General features: G+C 39.4%; 1 protein-coding gene across 2 annotated transcripts in view; it reads right to left on the reverse strand.

The window, feature by feature from the left end:
- Positions 1 to 22,794, reverse strand: part of Rundc3b (RUN domain containing 3B) — a 153,625-nt gene that overhangs the window by 2,804 nt on the left and 128,027 nt on the right. The window contains exons 9-10 of one of the 2 annotated variants that reach the window (XM_028862216.2): positions 11,972 to 12,118; positions 2,399 to 2,520 (exon numbers count right to left, since the gene is read on the reverse strand). In XM_028862216.2, the coding sequence (XP_028718049.1) occupies positions 2,399 to 2,520; positions 11,972 to 12,118 (269 nt within the window). The remainder of the gene's footprint in view (positions 1 to 2,398; positions 2,521 to 11,971; positions 12,119 to 22,794) is intronic. The other variant, XM_028862224.2, reaches the window with a different exon arrangement.

The raw sequence follows: 22,794 nt of genomic DNA on the forward strand, positions 1-22,794 counted from the left end.
ATCCAGTCAACTAAATAACACTAACTGTTGCCTAGCTGGAGAGAATATGGAAATCCCATACTTACATTAAGAAGGGCACTAGAAACAAACTTACCCTGATCAGACAATACTCACTTCCTGACCATTTATATTCAGTATCTCCTGTGCATTGGGGTCTGAGTTTTAAATTACATATATTATATATTTAAACATTTAAAATTAAATTGAAATAATTGAATTAAAATTTAAAAATATATATTATATAAAATTTTAATCATAAATAATGTATTTAAATAAATATATTTTAATTATATATAATTATAAAAATATAAAATAGACGTTTTTAGTTATTTGTATGTGTCACAGTATGTGAAAAAACATATATTTAAACATTTAAAATTAAATTTAATTAATTAAATTAAATTATATTTATATATTATTATATAAAAATTTAATTATAAATAATGTATTTAAATAAATATATTTTTAATTATATGTAATTATAAAAAATAAAATATAGACATATTTTAGTTATTTGTGTGTGTGTCACAGAGTATGTGAAAAAACAACTTTCAGGCTTTGGTTCTCTCTTTCCACTAAACATCCCCAATGAAAAGCTGAATATGAAGAAGTTCTAGAATTTAGCATTCATGACTAGCCTGAGTGACATGGTAAGCTCAGCAGCCTGAGCCAAATGAAATCCTGTCTTAAAAAATAAAATAAAACCCAGGTGGTGATGGTACATGCCCAGCACTCAGGAAGTAGAGACAGGCAGATCTCTGTGAATTTGAGGCCAGCCTGGTCTACAGAGTGAGTTCCAGGATTGCCAGGATTACACAGAGAAACCCTGTCTTGAAAAACAAACCAATCAATCAACCAACCAACCAACCAAATGAATGAATGGATAAATAAAAAAATAAAATAAAATATTCTAAGAATACTATGAGCTACTGAAGTCACTTTTATTCTTTTTTATAGATAGACAGGGAAAAAGGGTAATTAAAAAATGTATGCTTAAAATCTAAAAGAAGCAATGAAAAATCTGAAAAAAAGCAATTGAGAAAATAATTTGATTTATAATATAATACAAAAGAATGGCATACTTAGAAGTAAATTTAACCAAATAATAATACTTACACACTTAAAATTTTTTACCATATGTACCTACCAGGACAGACTAGACAAAACTACTCTCAAATTTAATGAGAGCAATTCTCCTGATGGTGAATGGAAATAATGCAGAAATCTATGACTGCGCAAGATGTTGAGAATAAAAACCATCGAGGGCTCAGCTCTGATGAAGACATTTATATCACTTAAGGCTCAAGTAACATTTGCAGGAAGTACGTAAGAGCCAGAGTGTGGAGAGCAGGCCTGTGAAATGCCAACTTCTAATCACAACACAGACAAAGCAAGCACTTTGAGCAAATGTGCCTACGGGCACTGGGCCCATACAACTTGGGACCCCCAGCAGTCAGCCCTGGAGAGGAAGATGCTCACAGGGCCCTACCACTTACTGCTGATCTATTAGCAACCTAATGCTCTCTGGGAGAAGGGCAGGGCACACATCATCTAGTTGTATAGGCCCTGGTGAACACACCAGGCTCTGATGGACGGTTATAAATACAGGGTCACACAGTCAGTCCTAGTTAAACTCTGTGAGTCATGAAACAAATCAAAGTAATGAATATGAGAAAAAGATTTGTAAGGAAGAGGAGGTGCCTGCAGGTATGGGAGGGAAAGGAGAGCTGAAGGGATAACCAAAATGTATTAAAACATGTATGAAATTATCAATGAACACAATTTAGTAATTAAGAATAAATATATCTTAATTATACTTAATGATTATTTATTTGCATATGTGCATGTATGTGGGACATGTTTGTAATCCAAACACCAGAGGCAGTCAAAAGGATTATACGTTTAAAGCCAGTATGTGCTACAGAAGAACACTTTGTTCTTAAAAACCAGAAATGTTAAACTACTCACAAATACCAAAGCCACTTCCTTCCTGTCTTAGAGTGACTGTTGCTATGATGAAACACCATGATAAAAGCAAGCTGGGAGAAAAGGGTTTGTTTGGCTTACACTTCCACATCCTAGTTCATCACTGAAGGAAGCCAGGACAGGAACTCACACAGGGCAGGGACCTGGAGGCAGGAGCTGATGCAGAGGCCATGGAGGGTTGCTGCTTACTGGCTTGCTCAGCCTGCTTTCTTATAGAACTCAAGACCACCAGCCCAGGGCTGGCACCAACCATGATGGGCTGGGCCCTTCCCCATCTATCACTAATAAGAAAATGCCCTATGGTTTGCCTACAGCCCAAACTTACAGAGGCATTTTTTCTCAACTGTGGTTCTCTCCTCTCAAATGATGTTAGCTTGTGTCAAGTTGACTTAAAAGTAGCTAGCACACTTACCTTCACCGATGAAATTCAATGAGTCTTGTTTCCCATCTCCTTCTTGTGAGTGGCTGGGATCCAAGGAGGCCTGAGATAGGCTAACTTCTGCTGATAACTGGTCAAGGCTTTGGTAACTTTTACTGAAAATAAGGATAAAAAAAATATTGAAATTTCTTTTCACTAAAGAGAACATGTTGTGATAGTCCTCAATGCTTTATAATGCATTAAAACTGTAACTAATTTTCTCACATCTTCCCTAAATTTTGCCTTTATCATAGTGTCTATGTAATTTCCATTATACTTTCCTCCCTATCTACTTTGGAAGCTTATCTATTTTGTTCATTGAAAAACAGAAAAGAATAATAATTTGTCAAGCAAATTATCAAATTGATTATCTATTATCTAGACAATTAAAATGGGAACTTCTAATCTAAGGAATACTACCAATAATGAAACAAATGATGCCTGACAGTGGTGGCGCACGCCTTCAATCCCAGCACTTCTGAGGCAGAGGCAGACAGATCTCTGTGTTCGAGGCCAGCCTGGTAAACAGAGCAAGATCCAGGACAGTCAGAGAAATGCTGCCTTGAAAACAAAACAAAACAAACAAATAAAAACCAAACGGCGTAATTTAATAATGAGCTATCATTCCGAGCACTTTACAGTGTCTTCTACAAAGTGCCTTCAGTGCTGCTCAACGAAAACCGATACTGTACACTCCTGCAGTTTAAAAGTTTAAAACTGCTGAGTAATAAATAGCTATTGTATTTATTAGACCGTCAAGACAATCTCCTCCCCTCATCTGTCTGGTGTTTCAAGACCCTTTTGTATTATACTAATTACTTAGAAATTAATTATATCGGAGGCTATTTCAGTTAGAAATCAAAAATTAATGAAAGATTATTAATTTAGCTTTCAGGATAAGGCCAACAAAAAGATATAATCAGGTTTGGTGTCCTTTGTAGTTCATGTAAAATCAGAATTGATCATCGTTTACCAACATGAGTGGACTAAGGTTTTTCAAACTGAACGTCTTTCATATGGTAGTCAGATCCTCTATAAATCCACAAATATATATATATGCATATATAATATTTACAGGAGAGCACATATGAATCAAATGAACTCTTTTTATAGCTATCTGTATGTATACAACATGAGAAGACCTGGTCACAGATCTGACAAAGGAACATATATTAAAAGCTGGGTATAGTGGCACAGGCCTTTAATCTCAGCAATTGGGAGGCAGAGGCAAATGGATTTCTATGCATTCAAGCCATCCTAGTCTACATAGCAGGTTCCAGGCCACCCAGAGCTATATAGTGAGACCCTGTTTCAAGGAAAAAGTTCTGAATACTTATGTCCAGATATTATCTTATGCTAAATGAAAAGTAAATGGAAAACTATTCCATTACTAAAAGTAGATTTTATATTAATAATAACATGAACACAAATTACATTAATAATAACAATCAAAACAACAATAACAACAAAAGGCAGGTACCAATAAGTTTACTAAAATAATTATTATTTTAAATTGGTTTTGTATTATTTATTTCCCATCTATCTTATTAAGATAAAATTTTATAGGCTGCCATAGTGATAGAATATATTGATCAGGAATTCATTTTTTTCTCTCTCAAAAAAGAAAAAGAGAAGGCAGAATGAGTTTACTAACTTACAGTACAGTCTTCTCAATGTATACTAAGATGACTTCTCAAATGTTTAGTGTTTAAAAGTCCTTAATTATAATTTTAGATCAGAAAACTCTGATATAGCAGATAATGCATTTATAAGCTATATAGTATACAATAAAGCAATATTCAATATTTATAAAGCACTTGGTATATGCCAAAATACAGTGCTACACATTAAATTAAATGTATATGACGCACACATGTATGAGCATATGTACACATATAAAATTTTATTTCATACTGAATAGGAAGTTAGATTATTATTACCCCTATTTTGTTGAAAGGAAATAGGGTCACACATAGAATCAACAGCCCTAGCAGGCTGCCCTTGGACCTAACCATCATCTAGCTGCTGTCATCCCACTCCGGCATCAGGAAGGACCTGCCTTCCTATGCTATAGAAGGTCTTCTCAAAGAGCCTGTGTCTGTATTTAATTATCCTGTCCCTGTAAAATTCATTGGCTTTCACTAAAGTTGTATTTTCTCTAGCTATAGAGGATGGTAAGAGTATGGGGGTCTTTTTTCGAGGTGTGTATGTGTGTCTACACCTGTGCACATGCACACACAACAGAGCAGGCCTTGGGATGTGCACTATAGGCTAATATTACTTGAGATGAGGTTGCTCCCTGAAATGGAGGCCTGTTGTTTCAGTGAAGTTGACTTTTGAAATCCAGTCCCAACCTATGCTTGGGGTTACAGATGCAAGCAGCTGTTGTAAAGATGTGCACTATGATTGGTTTAATAAAAAGCTGAATGGCCAAAAGCTAGGCACAGAGGACACTGGGAAGAAGAAGGGCGGTGATACCAGGAGATACAAAGCAAACAGGATAGGCACTATGGAGATGAGGTAATAAAGCCATGAGGCAGAAAGTAAATTGATAGACATGGATTAATTTAAGTTATAAGAGCTAGTTAGAAATAAGCCTAAGTTATCGGCCAAGCTTTCACAATTAATATGTCTCGGTGTCTTTTTTTTTTTTTTTTTTTTTTTTTTTTTTTTTTTTTTTTTGTGCGCTGGTGGCCCAAAGAAAAGCCCAACTATAAGCAGCCATGTCCAAATTTTCAGCATGGGTACTGGGGATTCAAACTCAGGCCATCATGCTTACAGACCAAATGCTCTTATCCACTAAGCCATTTTCCTGACCCAGAACACAGGATTCTACTGGGCGATTTTAAATATTTCTTCACAAATTATTTTCTATGTTCAGCACATAGAATTATTGCTTTTTAACTAGTGGCTTAAGATGACTTTCTGACACTATTTTTATTGTACTAAATGTGTTAGTATTTTTTATTTAAAATTTATATGCAGAAACATTTAAAAACAAAATACTCATAAACAAAAGACAGGAATTTATTGACTACCATAACAGAGTTTGGCAGCACATATTTTCAATAATCTCCAGGCCTGCTGCTTACTAGAGGAAGGAAACTTTGAAAGAGGCCCTGAGAATAACAATGTCAGATGAGCTTCCCACAAAGCTGAAGTTCAGAGGGACTGATACTGAAACTTTTTCTTTAAAATTTCCCAGTCATTATCAATCCTTGAGTTTATATTTGCTACTTAATCAAGGGAAATGAATGCAGAAACAGAATTTGGAAACAATTATGCTTTAAAACAACAACAAATATTTCATCCCCAAATTAACCCTTTACTTGTAAGACATTAATAGCAGTACCTACTGTACATTCTACCTCCCTTATTGAAGACGAGCACAAATCCACCAGCAGGAAGGAGACCGGCTTCAGATGAGGAAGAACGGTGTTTAGATTACATATTCGTATCCAATTTCTAAAAAGACTCATTCTCATAAACATTTGTAGGTTTGTAGTAAACTATCTATGGGAGTTCTGCCATTAAGAGGTCAGAGCTAAGTCCTGAGAATTCTAGATTCATTAATAACATCATGAGATTTAAATGTACCCAGAGAGATACATAAACTAATACATATTGCTGCTTCTCAGAACAGAATTTTTAAAATATAAGTAGTTTAAGGTCATAGAAATGAGAACCCAAAGCAGCAAGAAGTATACCTTCTGTAACACAAGACCTTGTCATTTAATACATTATGTTGCTAAATATAATTTAAATATAATCTAAGAATGGTGTCTTATGTCATGGGTAGTCTTCTCTCAGTCAATGATTAGAAATAACGATATAGTTTTTATATTATATATTTGCTCAAAAGGTGCCCTAAAGCCAGTAATTCACATTATCTGGTAGTCACTGCACAACCCACTCTGTGATGCAGAGAGGGAAATGAGTATTAGCCACAGGGAGAAGAGAAATCGTGTGCCTGATTGCTACAATCCATAGATGCAGAGAGGCTAAAAAACAAGGAGGGATCTAGGGGGACGGACAGATTTCCCTGGGAAGGGGAAAGAGAATAGATTATGTGGGTGGACTGGAGGCAGGTGGGGATGGGAATAGGAGGGATCAGGTGGGGGATGGAGGGACTAAGGTAGAGAGTACAAGGAGAGACGACTGGAATTGGAGGGCATTTGGAGGAATATATGGAAATCTAGTACAGTGGAAAGTCACTGGAATCTATGAGGGTGACCCTAGCGAGGATTCCTAGTAATGGGGGTACAGAGCCTGAACTGGCCATCTTTTGTAAACAGGCAAGACTTCCAGTGGTGGGACTGGGACACCAACCCAGTCAAAAAACCTCCAATCTACAATCTGTCTGGCTCCAAGATGTGCTGGGGCAATGGTAGTTCAGAGCTTGTGGGTGTTGGTCTAACTTGAAGCCCACAGCAGGAGAGGGAGCTCATGCCCCACACTGTATGGATGGCCAGGAACCAGAAGCTGGATGGCCCTGAGACCTAGGGCAGTTCCAAACACGACCGGCCAAAGGGGTGGGGGTCAGAGAGTCAATGAAATGATTCCTAATGATATTCTGATATACTCAGAGCTCAGATTGGTGCCTAGCCCAATGGCATCAGAGAGGCCTCCTCCCCAGCAGCTGAGGGGAGTAGATGCAGACACCTATAGCCAAACATTAGGCAGAGCTTGTGGAACCCCACAAAAGAGATGGAGGAAAGACACCACAAGAACACAGCCCATAGACATCAGCTAAGCAGGGCTCACAGGGGCTCACAGACTGAAGTGACAATCACAGAGCCTGCATAGGTCTATGCTAGGTCCTCTGTATATGTTGTGGTTGTTTAGCTTTGATTTTTGTTTTGTTTTTATTTGTGTTTTGAGACAGGGTTTCTCTGTGCAGTCCTGGCTGTCCTGGAACTCTGTTGACCACACTGGCCTTGAGCTCACAGAGATCCACCTGCTGCTGCCTCCCAAGTTCTTCGATTAAAGACATGCGCCACTACCGCCCAGCTTATTTTGGGGGTTTTGTGGGACTCCTTACAGTGGGGGATGGATGTCTCTGACTCCTTTGCCTGCTCTTAGGACCCTTTTCCTTCTTACAGGGTTGCTTATTCCACTCTTGATAATGAGGCTATGTGCCTACTCTTACTGTATCTTATTATGCTGTGTTCAATTGATATCCCTGGTAAGCCTGCTCTTTTCTGAAGGGAAATGGAAGAGCAGTGGATCTGGGGGAAAGTGGAGGTGGGAAGGGCTGGGAGGGGTGAAGGGAGGGGAGGCTGTGGAAGGGATATATTATATAAGAGAAGAATGAAGAAAAAAATCATGTGCATGATATTCACAGGCATATGTATGCACATGGAAACAGAGAAGCTATTTTTAATTCTTGTTTTTCACAGGGATATGCTTAAATAATAAAATTGTTTGGGCTGGAGAGAAGGCTCAGCAGTTAAGAGCAATGACTGTTCCAGAGGACCCAAGTTCAATTCCCAGCACCCACATGGCATCTCACAACTGTAACTCCAATTACTGGAGATCTGACACCCTCACACAGACACATGCACACAGTGCACATAAAAGGCACTATCACTTCTTCTGGTTTCTACAAACTGTAACAGCCAGTTTCATAGTCAAACTGAAACATAACACAGGCCTATACTTTTTTAGTAACAACAAGCTAAGTTTCAGCCAACCCCAGAGGGCCAACTGGTCATATCACCCCCAAACAAGGCCAACACCTCTTCCCTTTATGTTCAAGTGAGGTTCATGCTTAAACATAACCAGTCAAATGATATTTCTACTTTGCTTTCTGCTCCCTTTATAAGAGCCACTGGTCTGCTGCTGGGTGGGTGTTCTCTGAACTTGTTCTGAGTGTTGCCTAGTTCACAAATTTGCTGGTACTTCAAATAAGCGCTGTTAAGTCCAACTTGTCCCAAGCTTGCTTCTGACACTTTCTTCTTGAATTCATCTTAGGCTAGGTGGTAGACTAATCTCCTAGAGCTTTAGGCATTGTACATCCTTTGGAGGAGAAACTTATTAACACCCAAATGACTGAACTGTAGGGCCAGCTATCAAGAGAGCTGATAATCCTTATTAAAAGAGACCTAACCATTCCCTCCATAATTTGTAAGTTCTCATAAATGATGGAAAAGTCTGCTTAGTTTTAAATATGATTTATAGAAACCTCCCTATCCTGAAAATCCAGACCTCCACCTTTAAATGAAGTAATTGGGATAACCTACTCAGAACTATTAAGGATCAATCAATTTTCTGTAAGGTTCAGAAAGCAGATCTTGGAATGTGAGATAGGCATGCACTCCTTTGTGTGGAAGATTAATAAAGAAAAGATCATATCAACTATTAATACTCGCTGAGAAGTTATGAAGTGCCAGATGATGCACTTGACAATTAGACAGGCTTTACTTTCAGTATTATATGGACAGAAGGAGAAAGTTAAGGGAAGGAAGTATCAATCAGTATCACAATGTAATCAATTAGTGGTGGTTATTGACAATCACTGAGTTTGAACTCTGGGTCCAGACTTCTCTGTACTATACTGCACCTAAATAATTTTTGCTGAGGGATAGCATGTAGTGATATATTGTGTACCCTAATGAACTTGCCCGGGGATCAGAGGACAGAGCCAGCCACTAGATTAGACATAGAGGTCAGGCAGTGATGGCACACACCCTTAATCCTATCACTCAAAAGGCACACATGCCTTTAATCCTAGGAAGTGACATGGCTGGGCAGAGAAAGGTATATAAGGCGTGAGGAAACAGGAACTAAAGCAGTTCAGCTGAGACCTTTTTGGGTGAGGACTCAGAGGCTTTCAGTCAGAGAATTCATGGAGTTGGTGAATTAAAAGGTGGTGGCTGTGGCTTGTTCTGCTTTTCTGATCTTTCAGCTTTCACCCCAATATCTGGCTTAGGTTTTTTATTATAAGACCGTTTAAGATTCGTGTTACCATAACAGGGTCATCTAAAAACAGTAAGAACATAATGAGTGCAAGTCAAGTTAATACTAGAAAAGGATACTTTCCTTTTCAGCTGATGATGTGAATCAAGAAGCACAAACTCTAAATTCATGCTGAATAGATAGGCTGGTCCTCTGCCTTCATTTCAAGACTGCAATCACTTGGACTTCTGTGATACTGCTTTGTAAATAAGTTATCATTACCCATGCAAGTGTAAACTAGCGATAAACATCCCACTTGTGGGTCTTTATTTTAAACCTTTATCTATTACTACTATTGTATGTGTGTGAGTATGGGTTTGTGGCTGAGCCAGGCCCATATCGGGTTCTTTATTGATTCTACAATAGGTAATATGTGACCAGGTAAAAGCACACATCTTCTGTCAAAAATATTTTACCTTTTTACAATGATGTGGATAGTGCAAAGAAACATTTTAATTTAGCAGATTTAATGCAATCCCAGTGTGTGTGTGTGTGTGTGTGTGCGCGCGCGCGCACATACATATGGTTAGAGGTCTGAGACCAACCTTGGATACTATTCCACAGAAGCTGTCCACATTTTTTTTTAAACTGACCTAAGGCTTTCCAGCCAGGCTGGGCTGCCTGGCCAGGGAGCCCTAGGGATCCATCTGTCTTCTTAAGATTGGGAATACATGTATGGCCAGCCATATCCAGTTTTTAACATGGGAGCTAGGGATCAAATATAGGTCCTCAAGGTGGCACATTTAACACTCATGACTGAGTTCTGCCCACTGGCCCTGTCACAATAGTGAACATGTGTGCATGATATATGCATATATATGTATCCATGTGAGTGTGCACCCATGTTCACATGTATAATTTTCAGACAGGGTCTCTCAGTGAACCCGGAGCTCTTGAACTGGACAAAACTAGCTTACTAGTGGGTCTCAAAGTCTCCCTGTCTTTGCCTCCCCAGTGTTAGGATTAGAGGTGTGCAACACTACTGACTTTTATCCAAACTCAGGTCCTCATGCTTGCACAGTCGTTCACCAACTGAGCCACAGCACAGCTCATCTTTGTAAATTTAAGAGCCTCTCATGTGTCACATATAAAGTCTACCATGTATTTCTATAAAGTATGTTTTTATCATAAATTTGAATACAAATTGTTCTATTAATTCAGTATGACGCAGAAAGGTCAAGTTATACTCAGCATAGGCTGTAGTTATGTAAACTTTTTTGTTTTGTTTTTTCAGACCAGGTTTCTCTGTGTAACAGTCCTGGCTGTCTTGGAACTAGTTCTGTAGACCAAGCTGGCCTTGAACTCACAGAGATCCGCCTGTCTCTGCCTCCTAAGTGCTGGAATTAAAGGTGTGTGCCACCACTGCCAGGCCACTGTAAACTTTTATATGAGAATATAAAGAAACTCTATGCTAGTCTATGGAATGCTCAAAACCAATACTTTTAGTCATATTAAGAAATGATTTAATAGATGAAAAGGGTTCTGGTTTATTCCATAAAGTGTCTATTCACCTCTACTTGTCTCTAACATCAATGAGACAAGAAAGAGCTCAAGTATCTAGTACTACATTTAATAACAAAAGGTCACATTTAAATTGCACCCTATCCTCGATAACAACCCCAAAAATCATAAGAATAAAGAAGGTGGAAGTTATGCTTTAGTTAAAACATGTCTGTTCGAGTAACTAGTCAAGATGCAGAAAACTAGATGAATGCCAGACAGACAAGCCAACAGAAACACAAGGTAACTTGCTAACTAGTAGGGCATCCTAAGAAGCATAGGTTAAAAATGTGTGACTTTGCCAGTGACTTCTAAGCACAGAGACTCTAAAGAAGAGCAAATAAAGGAAGAGGGGAAGAAGAAGGGAGAGAAGGGGGAAAAGAAAAAGAGTGAAAGGGAGGGATAGAAGGAAAGATAAAAATAAAAGGGGCTGGGAGGGAAGATTAGGGACACAAGTTAGAAACTTACAGAAGAAGAAATATAGTGGAAACATATGATTAAGATGGAAGTGTCAACCCCAAGAGCTGCTAATATAACCTGATTGCAAATGTAGATTGTCTGAGATTTTGCAGCTCATTCAATACCGACAACATTCTGACCAAACGGAAGGCAAACATCAGGACAGAGAAATCACACCCCAGAGGTGGAGTGATTGTGCTACAGCTTCTCAAAATTAGACTGATGAGTGATCAAAACTCAGATCCACTGAGAACCGTAACTTTACATACTTTTAGGAGAGAGAATACGGAATTTTTAAGAATCTGGAAAATTAACTCCAGGCTACTAAGTCCTAAAGCTAAAATTGAAAAACAAATGCCTCATGAAAACAAGTCCATAGATACAATTAAGACTGAATGGGAATATAACAGGAGCAGAAGACAGTTGGTCTGACACTATTACCTAGGAATTCTTCAGATATTTTGCTTCCCCAGAGTGCCTTGGCTTCAAATGTTCAGACATCTGCTTCTTAAGGGAACCTCATCGAGGGAGTTCTAAAGCCTATCTTTGCTGATAATAAGCTCAGAAAAATAACTGAGGTGCCAAAGTGGATAGCTACATGTTTTGGTACAACTAAATGTGTAATTAGTTGGAAAAAAATATTACACTTACTCATACCACTGTTTATTGTGTTTTCGGTAAAGCAACGTATCCAAGGCAACAGCATTGACATCCAGAGCTCCTGGGGAAGGCCACTGGTTGGTGAGGTGGGCAGTTAAGTCTTGTCTTGATCTTAAATCATTATTCTTTAGCACAGTCCTGTGAATATTAAGATGGTGAGTGCTTTTGTCTTTACTATTTGTTATTCTCTCAATGGCAGGGAACCTAACCAGTACTTAGGCCCCAAAGTAATCGTTTACAAATGGTATGTCAATAGACTGAGCAGAAACACAGCAAGGCTGGCTGGGACTTGGACTGTTTAATCTCCTGCAGCACGTGCTTTTTAGACTTTCTGTGCTGGCTAGGATCAGTCACTACCACTGAAAATCAGACTTCCTGTCTTCTCCAATGAGGTGTTACTAAAGAATTAAAGGGTCCATCAGCACTTTATACCTACATCAAAAGCAACGGTATCCTAGATACACACTACCAGATGCTAGCTAAAATACAGATTCCATGTCTAAGGATCTCCTGGCTTAAAAACTAGGACTAATAATTGAAAGTAATTTAACTCAAGTAAAAAGATCAGTTAAATCAATTAAAAAAAAAGAAATATAAGAAATTTAAAAATTCATGCAATATATTTTAAAGAATATTTTAATTTAAAATTTTCCTTCACTTATCCCTTTTAACTTTTAACTTTTTAATTATGTCTGTATGTGTGTGTCTGCATGTGGTATGTGCACATGAGTACAGTGCCTTTTGAGGCCAGAAGAGGGCGTCTGATGCCCTGGAGCTGTCTGAGAGGATGGTGGGAACTAAGCTCAGGTCCTCTGCACAAGCAGCATTTGCTGCCCTTAACTGCCAAGCCATCTCTGCAGACCTGTAAAACTGTTCTTGACAGAAATGACTATTAATAAAGTTTCACGAAATAATTAAATCAATGTCAAAACTGTACTGAATGCTATAATCAACTGCCAATGTTTCACCATGTTTTCCTTTACTTTTTATAGTATTGTTACTTGACAGGAACAACTTGCAAAAGAATTCAAGTTTTGGCAAAATTTCAATTTACACAAACCAACTGACTATTGTCATGAGACTAAGTACACACTGGAACTGATTAAAGAAAATGTAAAAGCAATGGTCTTACTGTAGCTCTAAAAACCTTACAGAACATCTTGGCAGCACACATTCTCAAACAGGAGCCTATGAACTTTGTGTACTAAGATTGTGAGTCATCACGTCAGGAGCAGGGAGGGGATGGGTACCCACTACTAACCTCCACAACCCGTAGTCCTGTTCTGGATGGGAGAGGGTCAGTGAGCAGCTGGCAGCACAATCCTGCACTGAAGACAGCTGAGCAGCACTACGCTAATCTAACTGCCAGCAGTGGCTCTACATGATAGTCATGTTTCCATGTCTCTAATGGGATAGTTCTCTACGGTACAGTTCTGATTTTACATAGTATATAGTAACTGTATTTTAAAAACGAGTTTCACTAGATACAGAAAGAAACATCATCTAATACAGACACTAGATCTTGTTTCATTCAACTAAAAAGTCAGAGAGAATGAATCTTACTATTTTTTTTCTTGCACAGCTGCCACAACTCTTTTCACTGGAAAAAGACATGAAACTCATTTAAAAAGACTTTCAAGGGGTTTAACATTGCTTGCTTATTGAAAATAAATCTTTACAGAAAATTTAAGATTGTTAGAAAAAGAAGAAATCACGATTACTGGCCTGATAATCTACCACAATACCTTGCATTATTTTGGGTTTTCCTAGTAGATCTTTCTCTAGTAGATACTTGCTTCACTGGAGGTGTCTAGTGAATACCAATGGGAAACTCAACCTCAGGGTCCTGAGTGGCTCTCAGGCAGCATTCCCTAAGGTGTGAGAAATGCAACTGTGCGTCTGTGAGGATCTGACACTGCCGTTTGTTAAGGGCGAGTAACATCACAATTTCCAATGTACAATGCAGTTTCTCTTTGCAAAATGAAGCAACCAGAACCGGTTTCACAAAGGTTACCACACAACAGTTGTCCAAAGAAAACTTCTGCTTAAAACCGAATTAAGGAATTCTCTTTTATTTAGTGCACTGGTATACGGGGGTGTGAGGATAACTTCCAGGAGTTGGTCTCTCCTTCCACCATGTGGGTTGTGGGAAATGAACTAAGGTCATCAAGTACCTTCAGCAACTGAGCCATCTCGCTGGCCCTCAGTATTATGTTTGGACCTTTGTCCTTAGAAATCCCAACGATACTGTTTCTGTGCACAGCTGCTTGTCCTTTGAAACGAGTAAATAGACTTCAGTGTGTGGATGGGCATAGTTTTGGTTCATGTAGTACCCACTTTCCACTTTTTATAGGAAATGTGCCATTGGGAAATCCTGGCATTTGTCCTACCCCTATGGGACAGACAGGTTCATAGGGAATTCTTGCAGAGTAAACTGTTGCTAGGTTTCCATTCTTGGGTACACCACAGAACAAGCACGTGAGTTAAGTTAGATTAAAAACTTCATTCTGTATTTTAGATCTTGACAAGAATCTAATCTGAGTGACAAATAAGGAGGGCTATTTATCTACTCAAGCAGTGGGGCCCTGACTAAGATCAGTAGAGAACTTTCCACAGTTCCTACTTTCAGGCTGCCTCTCTCCAGGCCTGCTTCTCCATTCTACTAGCCTGTAAACTTCTCGTAGCTTCCCAGTAAATTTTATTGTAGCCAAGAGTTAACTGCAGTTGCTTTCAAACTAAACAATCCCATCATTTCCCTTAAAATTATACCAAACTGACAGCAAGGCCTATTCCAAGTGACCCAAGTAAGGTCAGTGGAAAGAAGAGCGTTGTTCTTACCTGTGCCCAGCCTAAAAGTGACGTTCCCTTACCTTACCAAATAATTGTTCATCACGTTAAACCAGTGACTAAAGATCAATATGCATTACTTCATATTTTACTAAAAACTCTAACTAGGGTTGAAATTAATCGGCTAATCTAAATGTGGAAACATCCTATGTGACGGAAATAAATCAACTTATCAGTCACACTAAGGGAAAGATTCTACAGAAAGGTTCACTAAAGAAAAATTTTAACCAACTAAGTAACAATAATATATTATCTATAGTGGGTAGCCATTCCAGCTTTGACCTGGAAATACCACCCCCTTTGAGGCTTTGGTAACTGTCACGCCTACAAGGCGGAGCCGAGAGAGGACCCCTGAAGACCCGAGATCCGGATAGGGGAGCTCTCTTGGTTCTTGGACCCTGGACGTTGGAGGTAGACCAAGCAGAGTTCTCCAGAGAACACCGCCGGACTTTGCTACACCTTTCCCAGACCCTGTTACCTATCCCTTCACTTGTAAGTTACCCCACAAAATAAACCTCCCTTTTAACTACGTGGAGTTGCCTTAATAATTTCACCAATAATTATCAATTAAATTTGAAAACTTTTCTGTGATATTTACCTCTAAATTAATAAAAGCTCTTTTATCTTTGGATTTTTAATAGGAATTATTCAGGAATTTTATCTCTCAAAATAATGTAATTCAGTCTTGATGAATACAAAGATTAAAAGATCGATAAAGAAAGAACTTCATGCTATGGATTTTAAGCCAGATTAATTCCATCAAGCTTAACCACATTCTGACACATCTGATGCTAAGACAGTGACTTTGAGAGGACCCCAGAGGAGGGAACCATATCCAAAATCTAAATTTACTTAAATTTTGAAAAATTATCATCTCCTTGCCTATGTTCTTTAAACATTAATCATACCTCAACTATATTTAAAAAACCCAAATTCTAGGGCTGGAGAGATGGCTTGGTGGTTAGAAGTACTTGTTGCTCCCCAAGGGACTCAAATTTGGTTCCCAGAACCAATGTGCGTGGCTCACAATCACCTGTAACTCTAGCTCCAGGGGATACAGTGCCTTTTCTGAGGGCAATATACCTATGTGGCATACACTCACACAGATACACATAAATAAAAATAAAAATCTTTTTAAAAGTCCAAATTCTATCCATTCCTCAGAATCTGTTTCACTTTCTGACTCTCCCATGAAGATTTTCAGACTCTTATTTGGTACATCCATCACTTTGCTCACTTCTCAGATCAGAGCCCATGCTGTGTTCACGATGTACTCATACTTGTGTCTGCTGGAGAAACACTGTAAGGTTCATGGTCTTTTGTACTAAGGGAGTAACATCTGTGGTTCCAAGTACTCATAGTACTCATAAAAAGTCCAAAAGGTCCAAGACATGAGACAATCTTTGTTCGTTTTTGTGTTTCAAGACAGGGTTTCTCTGTGTAGCTTTGCGCCTTTCCTGGAACTCACTCTGCAGACCAGGCTGGCTTTGAACTCACAGAGATCCGCCTGTCTCTGCCTCTCGAGTGCTGGGATTAAAAGCATGCACGACCACCTCCTGGCAACACGAAACAATCTTTGGTTCTGATAAAACTAAACACTTGAAGCATGGAAGCCCCATGTAGGTTGTTTAAAGGTGAACGTCCTTGCACCAGGACTAGCTGTTCTTTGAATGCAGCCACCCAGAAGCACTTACTGGAAACATACTTCCAAAGGCAAAGGTGCTGCACATGATACTCACGGGAGGTGTTCAAGTCACAGGCTAATATACTAGAGCCAATTAATCCACACATGGACAACCAAGGGGCTCGAGGGTAGACTTGGATGTTGTTTTTTAAATTCTTACTTGTGTCCTCTTGCCTTCTACTGTGGGATGACAGCACAAGGACCTTTATCAAAGGCTGGTGCCATGCTTTTGGACTTCCTGACTCCAGAACTGTGTTCTTTACAAATTACAGCTCCAGGAATTATGTTAGAGTATCAGAGAATGAACTGAGACATCACTACAGCAAACCTGTGATTTTCCACCTATTCCTTGTCTAATGTGCCACAATTCTTGGTGTATTTGAGTGCTCTGAGACATGGCAGACTGAAAAAAATCTTGGGCTATAACCTTTATGAAATTAAAGAATATATTACATCTATAGTAATGCAGACTTTTATGCATTTAATACAGGGCATCTCAGTAAGAGAACTGAAGTTCAAAGAAAGAGCAAGTCATCAAAGATAAAGTAACTTCATTAGCAATTAATGCTACAGGAGGGAAACAATACTGCTAGTTCTCCGTTAGTCACTGCTCTAAACCAAGGCAACCCTGTGAAGACAGAGACAGTTTACTTGCTCTTCCATCATCAGCACCTGGAACTGGGCCTGACTTATCATATTATTTTCAATTAATGCTTACCAAATGAATGCAAGAGCATTAAAAGGGTAAATATTAACTACAAGCAAGAGTAATGAAAATGAATATATCATTATCCATGGAATGTTTTATAAAAATCAAAGAGCCCCAATCAGTAAAGAAAAGCTCCTTATATATAATTCTAGGCAGTAGGTACAGAAGGAATAACAATGAGGTAGTCCTGCTGTATAAACCCCAATTAACCAGTGAATGAATTGGTTAGGTATTGTTCACCCATGGCTCAAGCCATCAGATGAAAGGCTGATACAAACTTTCATAAAGAGAAGTCTGCTGTCACCATCTAAATCCAGTGTTCATTCTTAGGATCATCAAAACTGAGACAATCATTGTATTTCCCAACATGCCATGATATGAAATGAAGTGCATACTACCTATAAGATATTCTTGTCCCAAAAGCTCAATTAAAATTTACGTGAGAGCAGTTCTCTGCCCTGAACACATATCAGAAATGCCAAGGAAGCTCTTTAGTATACATTTGCCTGGATTCTACCTCTCATCAACTAAAGCAATAACTGGTAAGTCTCAGTCCTGTATGACTTTTTGTCTTGTTATTTTATTCCCATTACACATAATAAAAGGTTTATATTAAATAACTACATCAGAGATAAAGAAGAAAACAAAGGGGATAAAGGAATAGGGAGAAATAGGGTGGCAGAGAGAAGAAAAGGGGGGAGGAGGGAAGGATGGCAAGAAGCAGAAATCTTACATAACACATTCTCAAGGGAATCCAGAAAAACGAGCACTTGGGGACATATGAGAAGGACTGTAACTGTAAGAACAGACCTTACAGATCTTAGAAGCTGAATGGGAATAAGTTAGACAGTTACCCACTCATTTTGGTTTTTGATCTTAATGCAAGCCATCAATATCTCTCTACCTTTTCTACCACTACCACTTATTACTCTGTCATCTATTTGGGCACATGTCTGGCTAATTACAGAACAGACCTGGCTTACTGTGCTATTTATATTCTCTCCTGGTCTCCATTCCTTCTCAAGTTCTTTCTACATATGTGACTTGGATCAACCAGAACTCGTTAATCTGGATGCAAAGGATCTCCTTTACAGAATATGAGCATGCCTCAAACTTTAATGAGTCCTTTAACCCCCTGGAGAACCTTGTTAAAATCAGATTCTGAACCTAGGCTGGAGTTTGTTCATCCGTCCAGAGATGATGCTAATGGGGCCAGTGACTCAGACTAAGGCACATGTAGAGGTTATCTAGTAGAAATAAAAGAGGAGTTGGGCTGTAATTTGAGATAGTCAAGCAGGAACTCTGACTCAATAAAGTACACCAAGAAAAGATATTTTTAGACAACTGCAAGGATTTTGTTATTAATGAAGATTGGATGATAAAAAGAAATGCTTCTAGTTTTATTGGCTGAGATTATGTGAAAAATGTCTAGTTTTAAAGAGCTGTGTAGTAAAGAATGTAGGAACGAAAGGACATAATTTGCCTCAGAAACAGTTCAGAAAAGAAAAGAAAATCGACCAGCCTGGGCAATGGCTAACTGGGCTTACCATCACTCTTTTTATAAACATTTGACACTTTCTCAATGAAAACATTAATAGCTCTAGACTCCAAATGATACTTTTTAAATTAAAAATGATTTCATGGTAAAATGCACATAACATATAACATCGTACCAGTTTTGATGACACAGTTTAGTGACATTTAACACATTCACAGGATGTGAAACCAAGCGCCAGCATCTACCACTTACTCTTTCCTCCTTTCTTGTTGGTTGAGAGGTCTGGGGCCTGGCACGTGTGTAAAGCAAGCACTCTGCTTTGCGCTATAGCCTCAGTCATCTCTTAACTCTTCGTTTTGAGATAAGGTCTCACTACATTGCCCAAGCTAGCCTTGAACTCACTCTGGAGACTAGGCAAATGGAATTTATCATGCCCCTGCCTCAGCCTGCAGAGCAGTTGGCCTTCTAGCCTCTGCACCACCAGGCCCTGTCCTCTTTTGCTCTTGTAAACCTGAGATGACATATCCATTATACAGTAATGGTGATTTTCTCCCCAGCCCTGGAAACCACTATTGGCTTTGTTGTTGGGTTTGTGTTTTTTTTTTTTTGTTGTTGTTTGTTTGTTTTGTTTTGTTTGAGACAAGGTTTCACTTTAATATTGGCTGATCTGGAATTCACAGGGATCTACCTTCCTCTGCCTCCTGAGTGCTGTGATTAGAGACATTTGCATATTCTATTAATTCTCTGTCAGATATCTAGCTGGTAAAGATATCCCACTCTGCGGGATTCTTCTTCAATTGATGACGATTGCTTCCTTAGCTGTACAGAAGCCTTTTAGTTTTATGCAATCCCATTTGTCAATCTTTGGTCTTAAATCCTCTGCAAATGGAGTTTTATCAGAAAAGCCTTCTCTACACTTGTACCTTGCTGGGCGCTGCCTATGAGTTCTTCCAACAGCTTTAGTGTTTCAGGTTTCCAGATCAGTGCCCAGGGAGGCCTCTTCTGATAGCTGATGGGAGCAGATGCAGAGACCCACAGCCAAACAGGTGGAGAGAGAGCCCAAACTGGAGATCTCCATCAGGTCCCTCCCCTTGGAGCTCAGGGAACCCTACAGAAGATGGGAAGGAAGAATTGTAGGAGCCAGAGCGGTTGAGAACACCATGAGAACACGGCCCACAGAATCAACTAAGCAGGGCTCATTGGGTTCACAGACCTAAGCGGCAATGAGCAGGCCTGCCAGGGTCTGCTCTAGGCCCTCTGTACTTAAGTTACAGCTGAATACCTTGGGGTTTTGTGGGACTACTATAGTAGGAGGGGTATCTGACTGTCTTGCCTGCTCTTGGTATCCTTTCCTCCTATTGGGTTGCTTTGTCCAGCCTTGATATGAGGGTTTGTGCCTAGTCTTATTGTATCTTTTTATGCTGTGTTTGGCTGATATCCTTGAAAGGCTTTTTTTTCTTTTTTTCTGAAGGGAAATGGGAGAGGAGTGGATCTGGGGGTAGGAGAGCTCAGAGAAGAGGGAGGGGAAATACAGTCAGGTTGCTGAAAACAAAAAAACCTAATGAAAGAAAAAAAACTATAATCCCTAAAACCACACACGCGCACGCACACACACACACACACTCTCTCTCTCTCTCTCACACACACACACACACACACACACACGCACACACACGCACACTTTCTCTCTCACACACACACATACACACACACACGCGCGCGCGCGCGCACACACACACTCTCTCTCTCACACACACACTCTCTCTCTCTCTCTCTCTCTCTCTCTCTCTCTCTCGCACACGCACACACACACACTCTCTCTCTTTCACACACGCACGCGCGCGCGTGCGCACACACACACACACACACACACACACACACACACGCACACGCACACGGAGAAAGACAGTGAGGCCTGTGCTGCAGTGCCCAGCTCCTCTGCTCTCTGTCTCTGATTTTGGCTGCTTTGTTCCACTGTAACGTTTCAGATGTAAATTATCTTCCATAGGTTCATGTTTCAGCTTGTGGTCCCCAACTGGTGCCACTTTTTGGAAGGTTGTGTAACCTTTAGGAGGTTTTTGTGGAGAGAGGGACTCACTGCAGCAGACTGGCAGTTGGCCAGCCAGCCCCCCCACTTGCCCCCACGCTCTCTTGGCCTCCTGAAGGCTGCACCGTGACCAGCTGCTCCACTCTATCGCAGCCATACTTCACGGCCACGGTGCAGTGCAGCCTTCTTTAATCCTCCTCTCTCCCCGAAGCTGCGTCTTGTCAGTTATTTGGACACAGCAGGGAGAAAAGGGATGAATTCACTCATGTAAGTGGAGTCAGTTTTTCTGTGAATGATTTTTTTTCACTTAGCATGAATAACATCCTTGTAGCATACCTTTCATGCCTGTTGTGGCACATCACAAAATTTCCTTCTATTTTAAGCCAGCTAATATTCTATTTTATGGATAAACCCCCTTCTGCTTCCTTATTTGCTAGAGGAGACACTTCATGTTATCTTTTTAAATTTGTTAAGAACTGTGTTCTCACATATGGCGTATCTTGGCCTGGCCCTTGAGAATGCAGATGCTGGGTACAATGCTAACTGCCTTAAGGTGCTGTGAAATCCTTAGCTCCTTTGTTCTAGTCATCGCTCAGAATGGTAGTGAATTCTCAAACTATTACATAGCTTTTTCTTGCCTTCAGTTCTTGTTTTGTTCTTCATAAATTTTGATGCTTTATCATTTAATGTATAACTATATGAGCTTTTACTAACGCGTCTTTCAAACAGTCTTATAGCTTTGCAGCTTTAAAGTATTCCTCTGATACTTGTGTAATTATATCTGTTCTCTTTTAATTACTGTTCCTGTGTATTACCCCTTTCCCTCTGTTGCCTCTGGGGCTAAAGTGAGTCTCTTGTAGACTGCATGTTCATATGGACCAGATGATTTCTTGTCCTATGCTTCCATTCTGTTTCTTAGAGAGCTTTACTTCTAATAATGGAGACTCTGATCGATTTAGATTTGTTTTCAATATCTATAAGTTACCAGTCCCTCACTGACTGGTATACTTGTTTTCTTTCATGTTTTTGTAACAGTGTTTCAATTTCTTTACTTTCTTTCATATATATTCTGTTTTCTTTGGGTTACTATAAAGATTACATTTAACATTTTAAGGCTATAATACTCTAATTTGAATTTATATCGACTTAACTTCATTAATATAAAAGAACTCTTTTCCTTTATTTCTGTCCTCACTCTCTAGTTATAGATACTATAAATGACATGTTTATACATTTTTGTCCCCAAATAGAATGCAATGTTTCTTTTAAATGCACTAATCTTGCAAATTATGTGGAAATAAAATAGTGTTATAAACTGAAAATAATAATAGGAAAATTTGTATTTTAATGGAATATATCGTAGAGGAAATGGAGTACCATTCACATCAAATTGTTGTCTTTTAAAATTTAGTATTCTACTGGATTTCCCATCAATATTTAGGAAAAATGTAATACAATGTGGTTTACCTTCCTAGTTTGACTGCATTTTCTTTTTTCTGCTTTATGTGTGTGTGTTTATGTCTGTGTGCACACATCTATATCTGTGCACACATGTGTAGGCTACCAGACAACCTTTGGTGCTAGTCTTTGGGCACCATCCACCATTTTTATTTTTCAAACAGCATCTAGCTCTGGCCTGGAGCTTGCCAAGTAGGTTGGACTGGCTGGCCGGAGAGACCAAGGGACTGGCAGTCTCTGCCTTCCCTTTGCAGTGCTGAGATGACAAGTGTGTGCCATAGCAGCTGGCCTTTTCACATAGGTTAAGGGATCAAACTCAGGTCTAGAACTTTACCAATTGAGCCATTTCCTTAGTCCTCACTGTACTCTTCCTTCCTTCCTTCCTTCCTTCCTTCCTTCCTTCCTTCCTTCCTTCCTTCCTTCCTTCCTCCCTTCCTTCCTTCCTCTCTCCCTCCTCCCTCCCTCCTCCCTCCCTTCCTCTCTCTCTCTCTCTCCCCCCTCCCTCCCTCCCTCCTTCCTTCCTTCCTTCTTTCTTTTTTTGGTTTTTCGAGACAGGGTTTCTCTGTGTAGA

The sequence above is a fragment of the Peromyscus leucopus genome, chromosome 3 (assembly GCF_004664715.2).
Source record: "Peromyscus leucopus breed LL Stock chromosome 3, UCI_PerLeu_2.1, whole genome shotgun sequence".
Lineage (NCBI taxonomy): Eukaryota > Metazoa > Chordata > Mammalia > Rodentia > Cricetidae > Peromyscus > Peromyscus leucopus.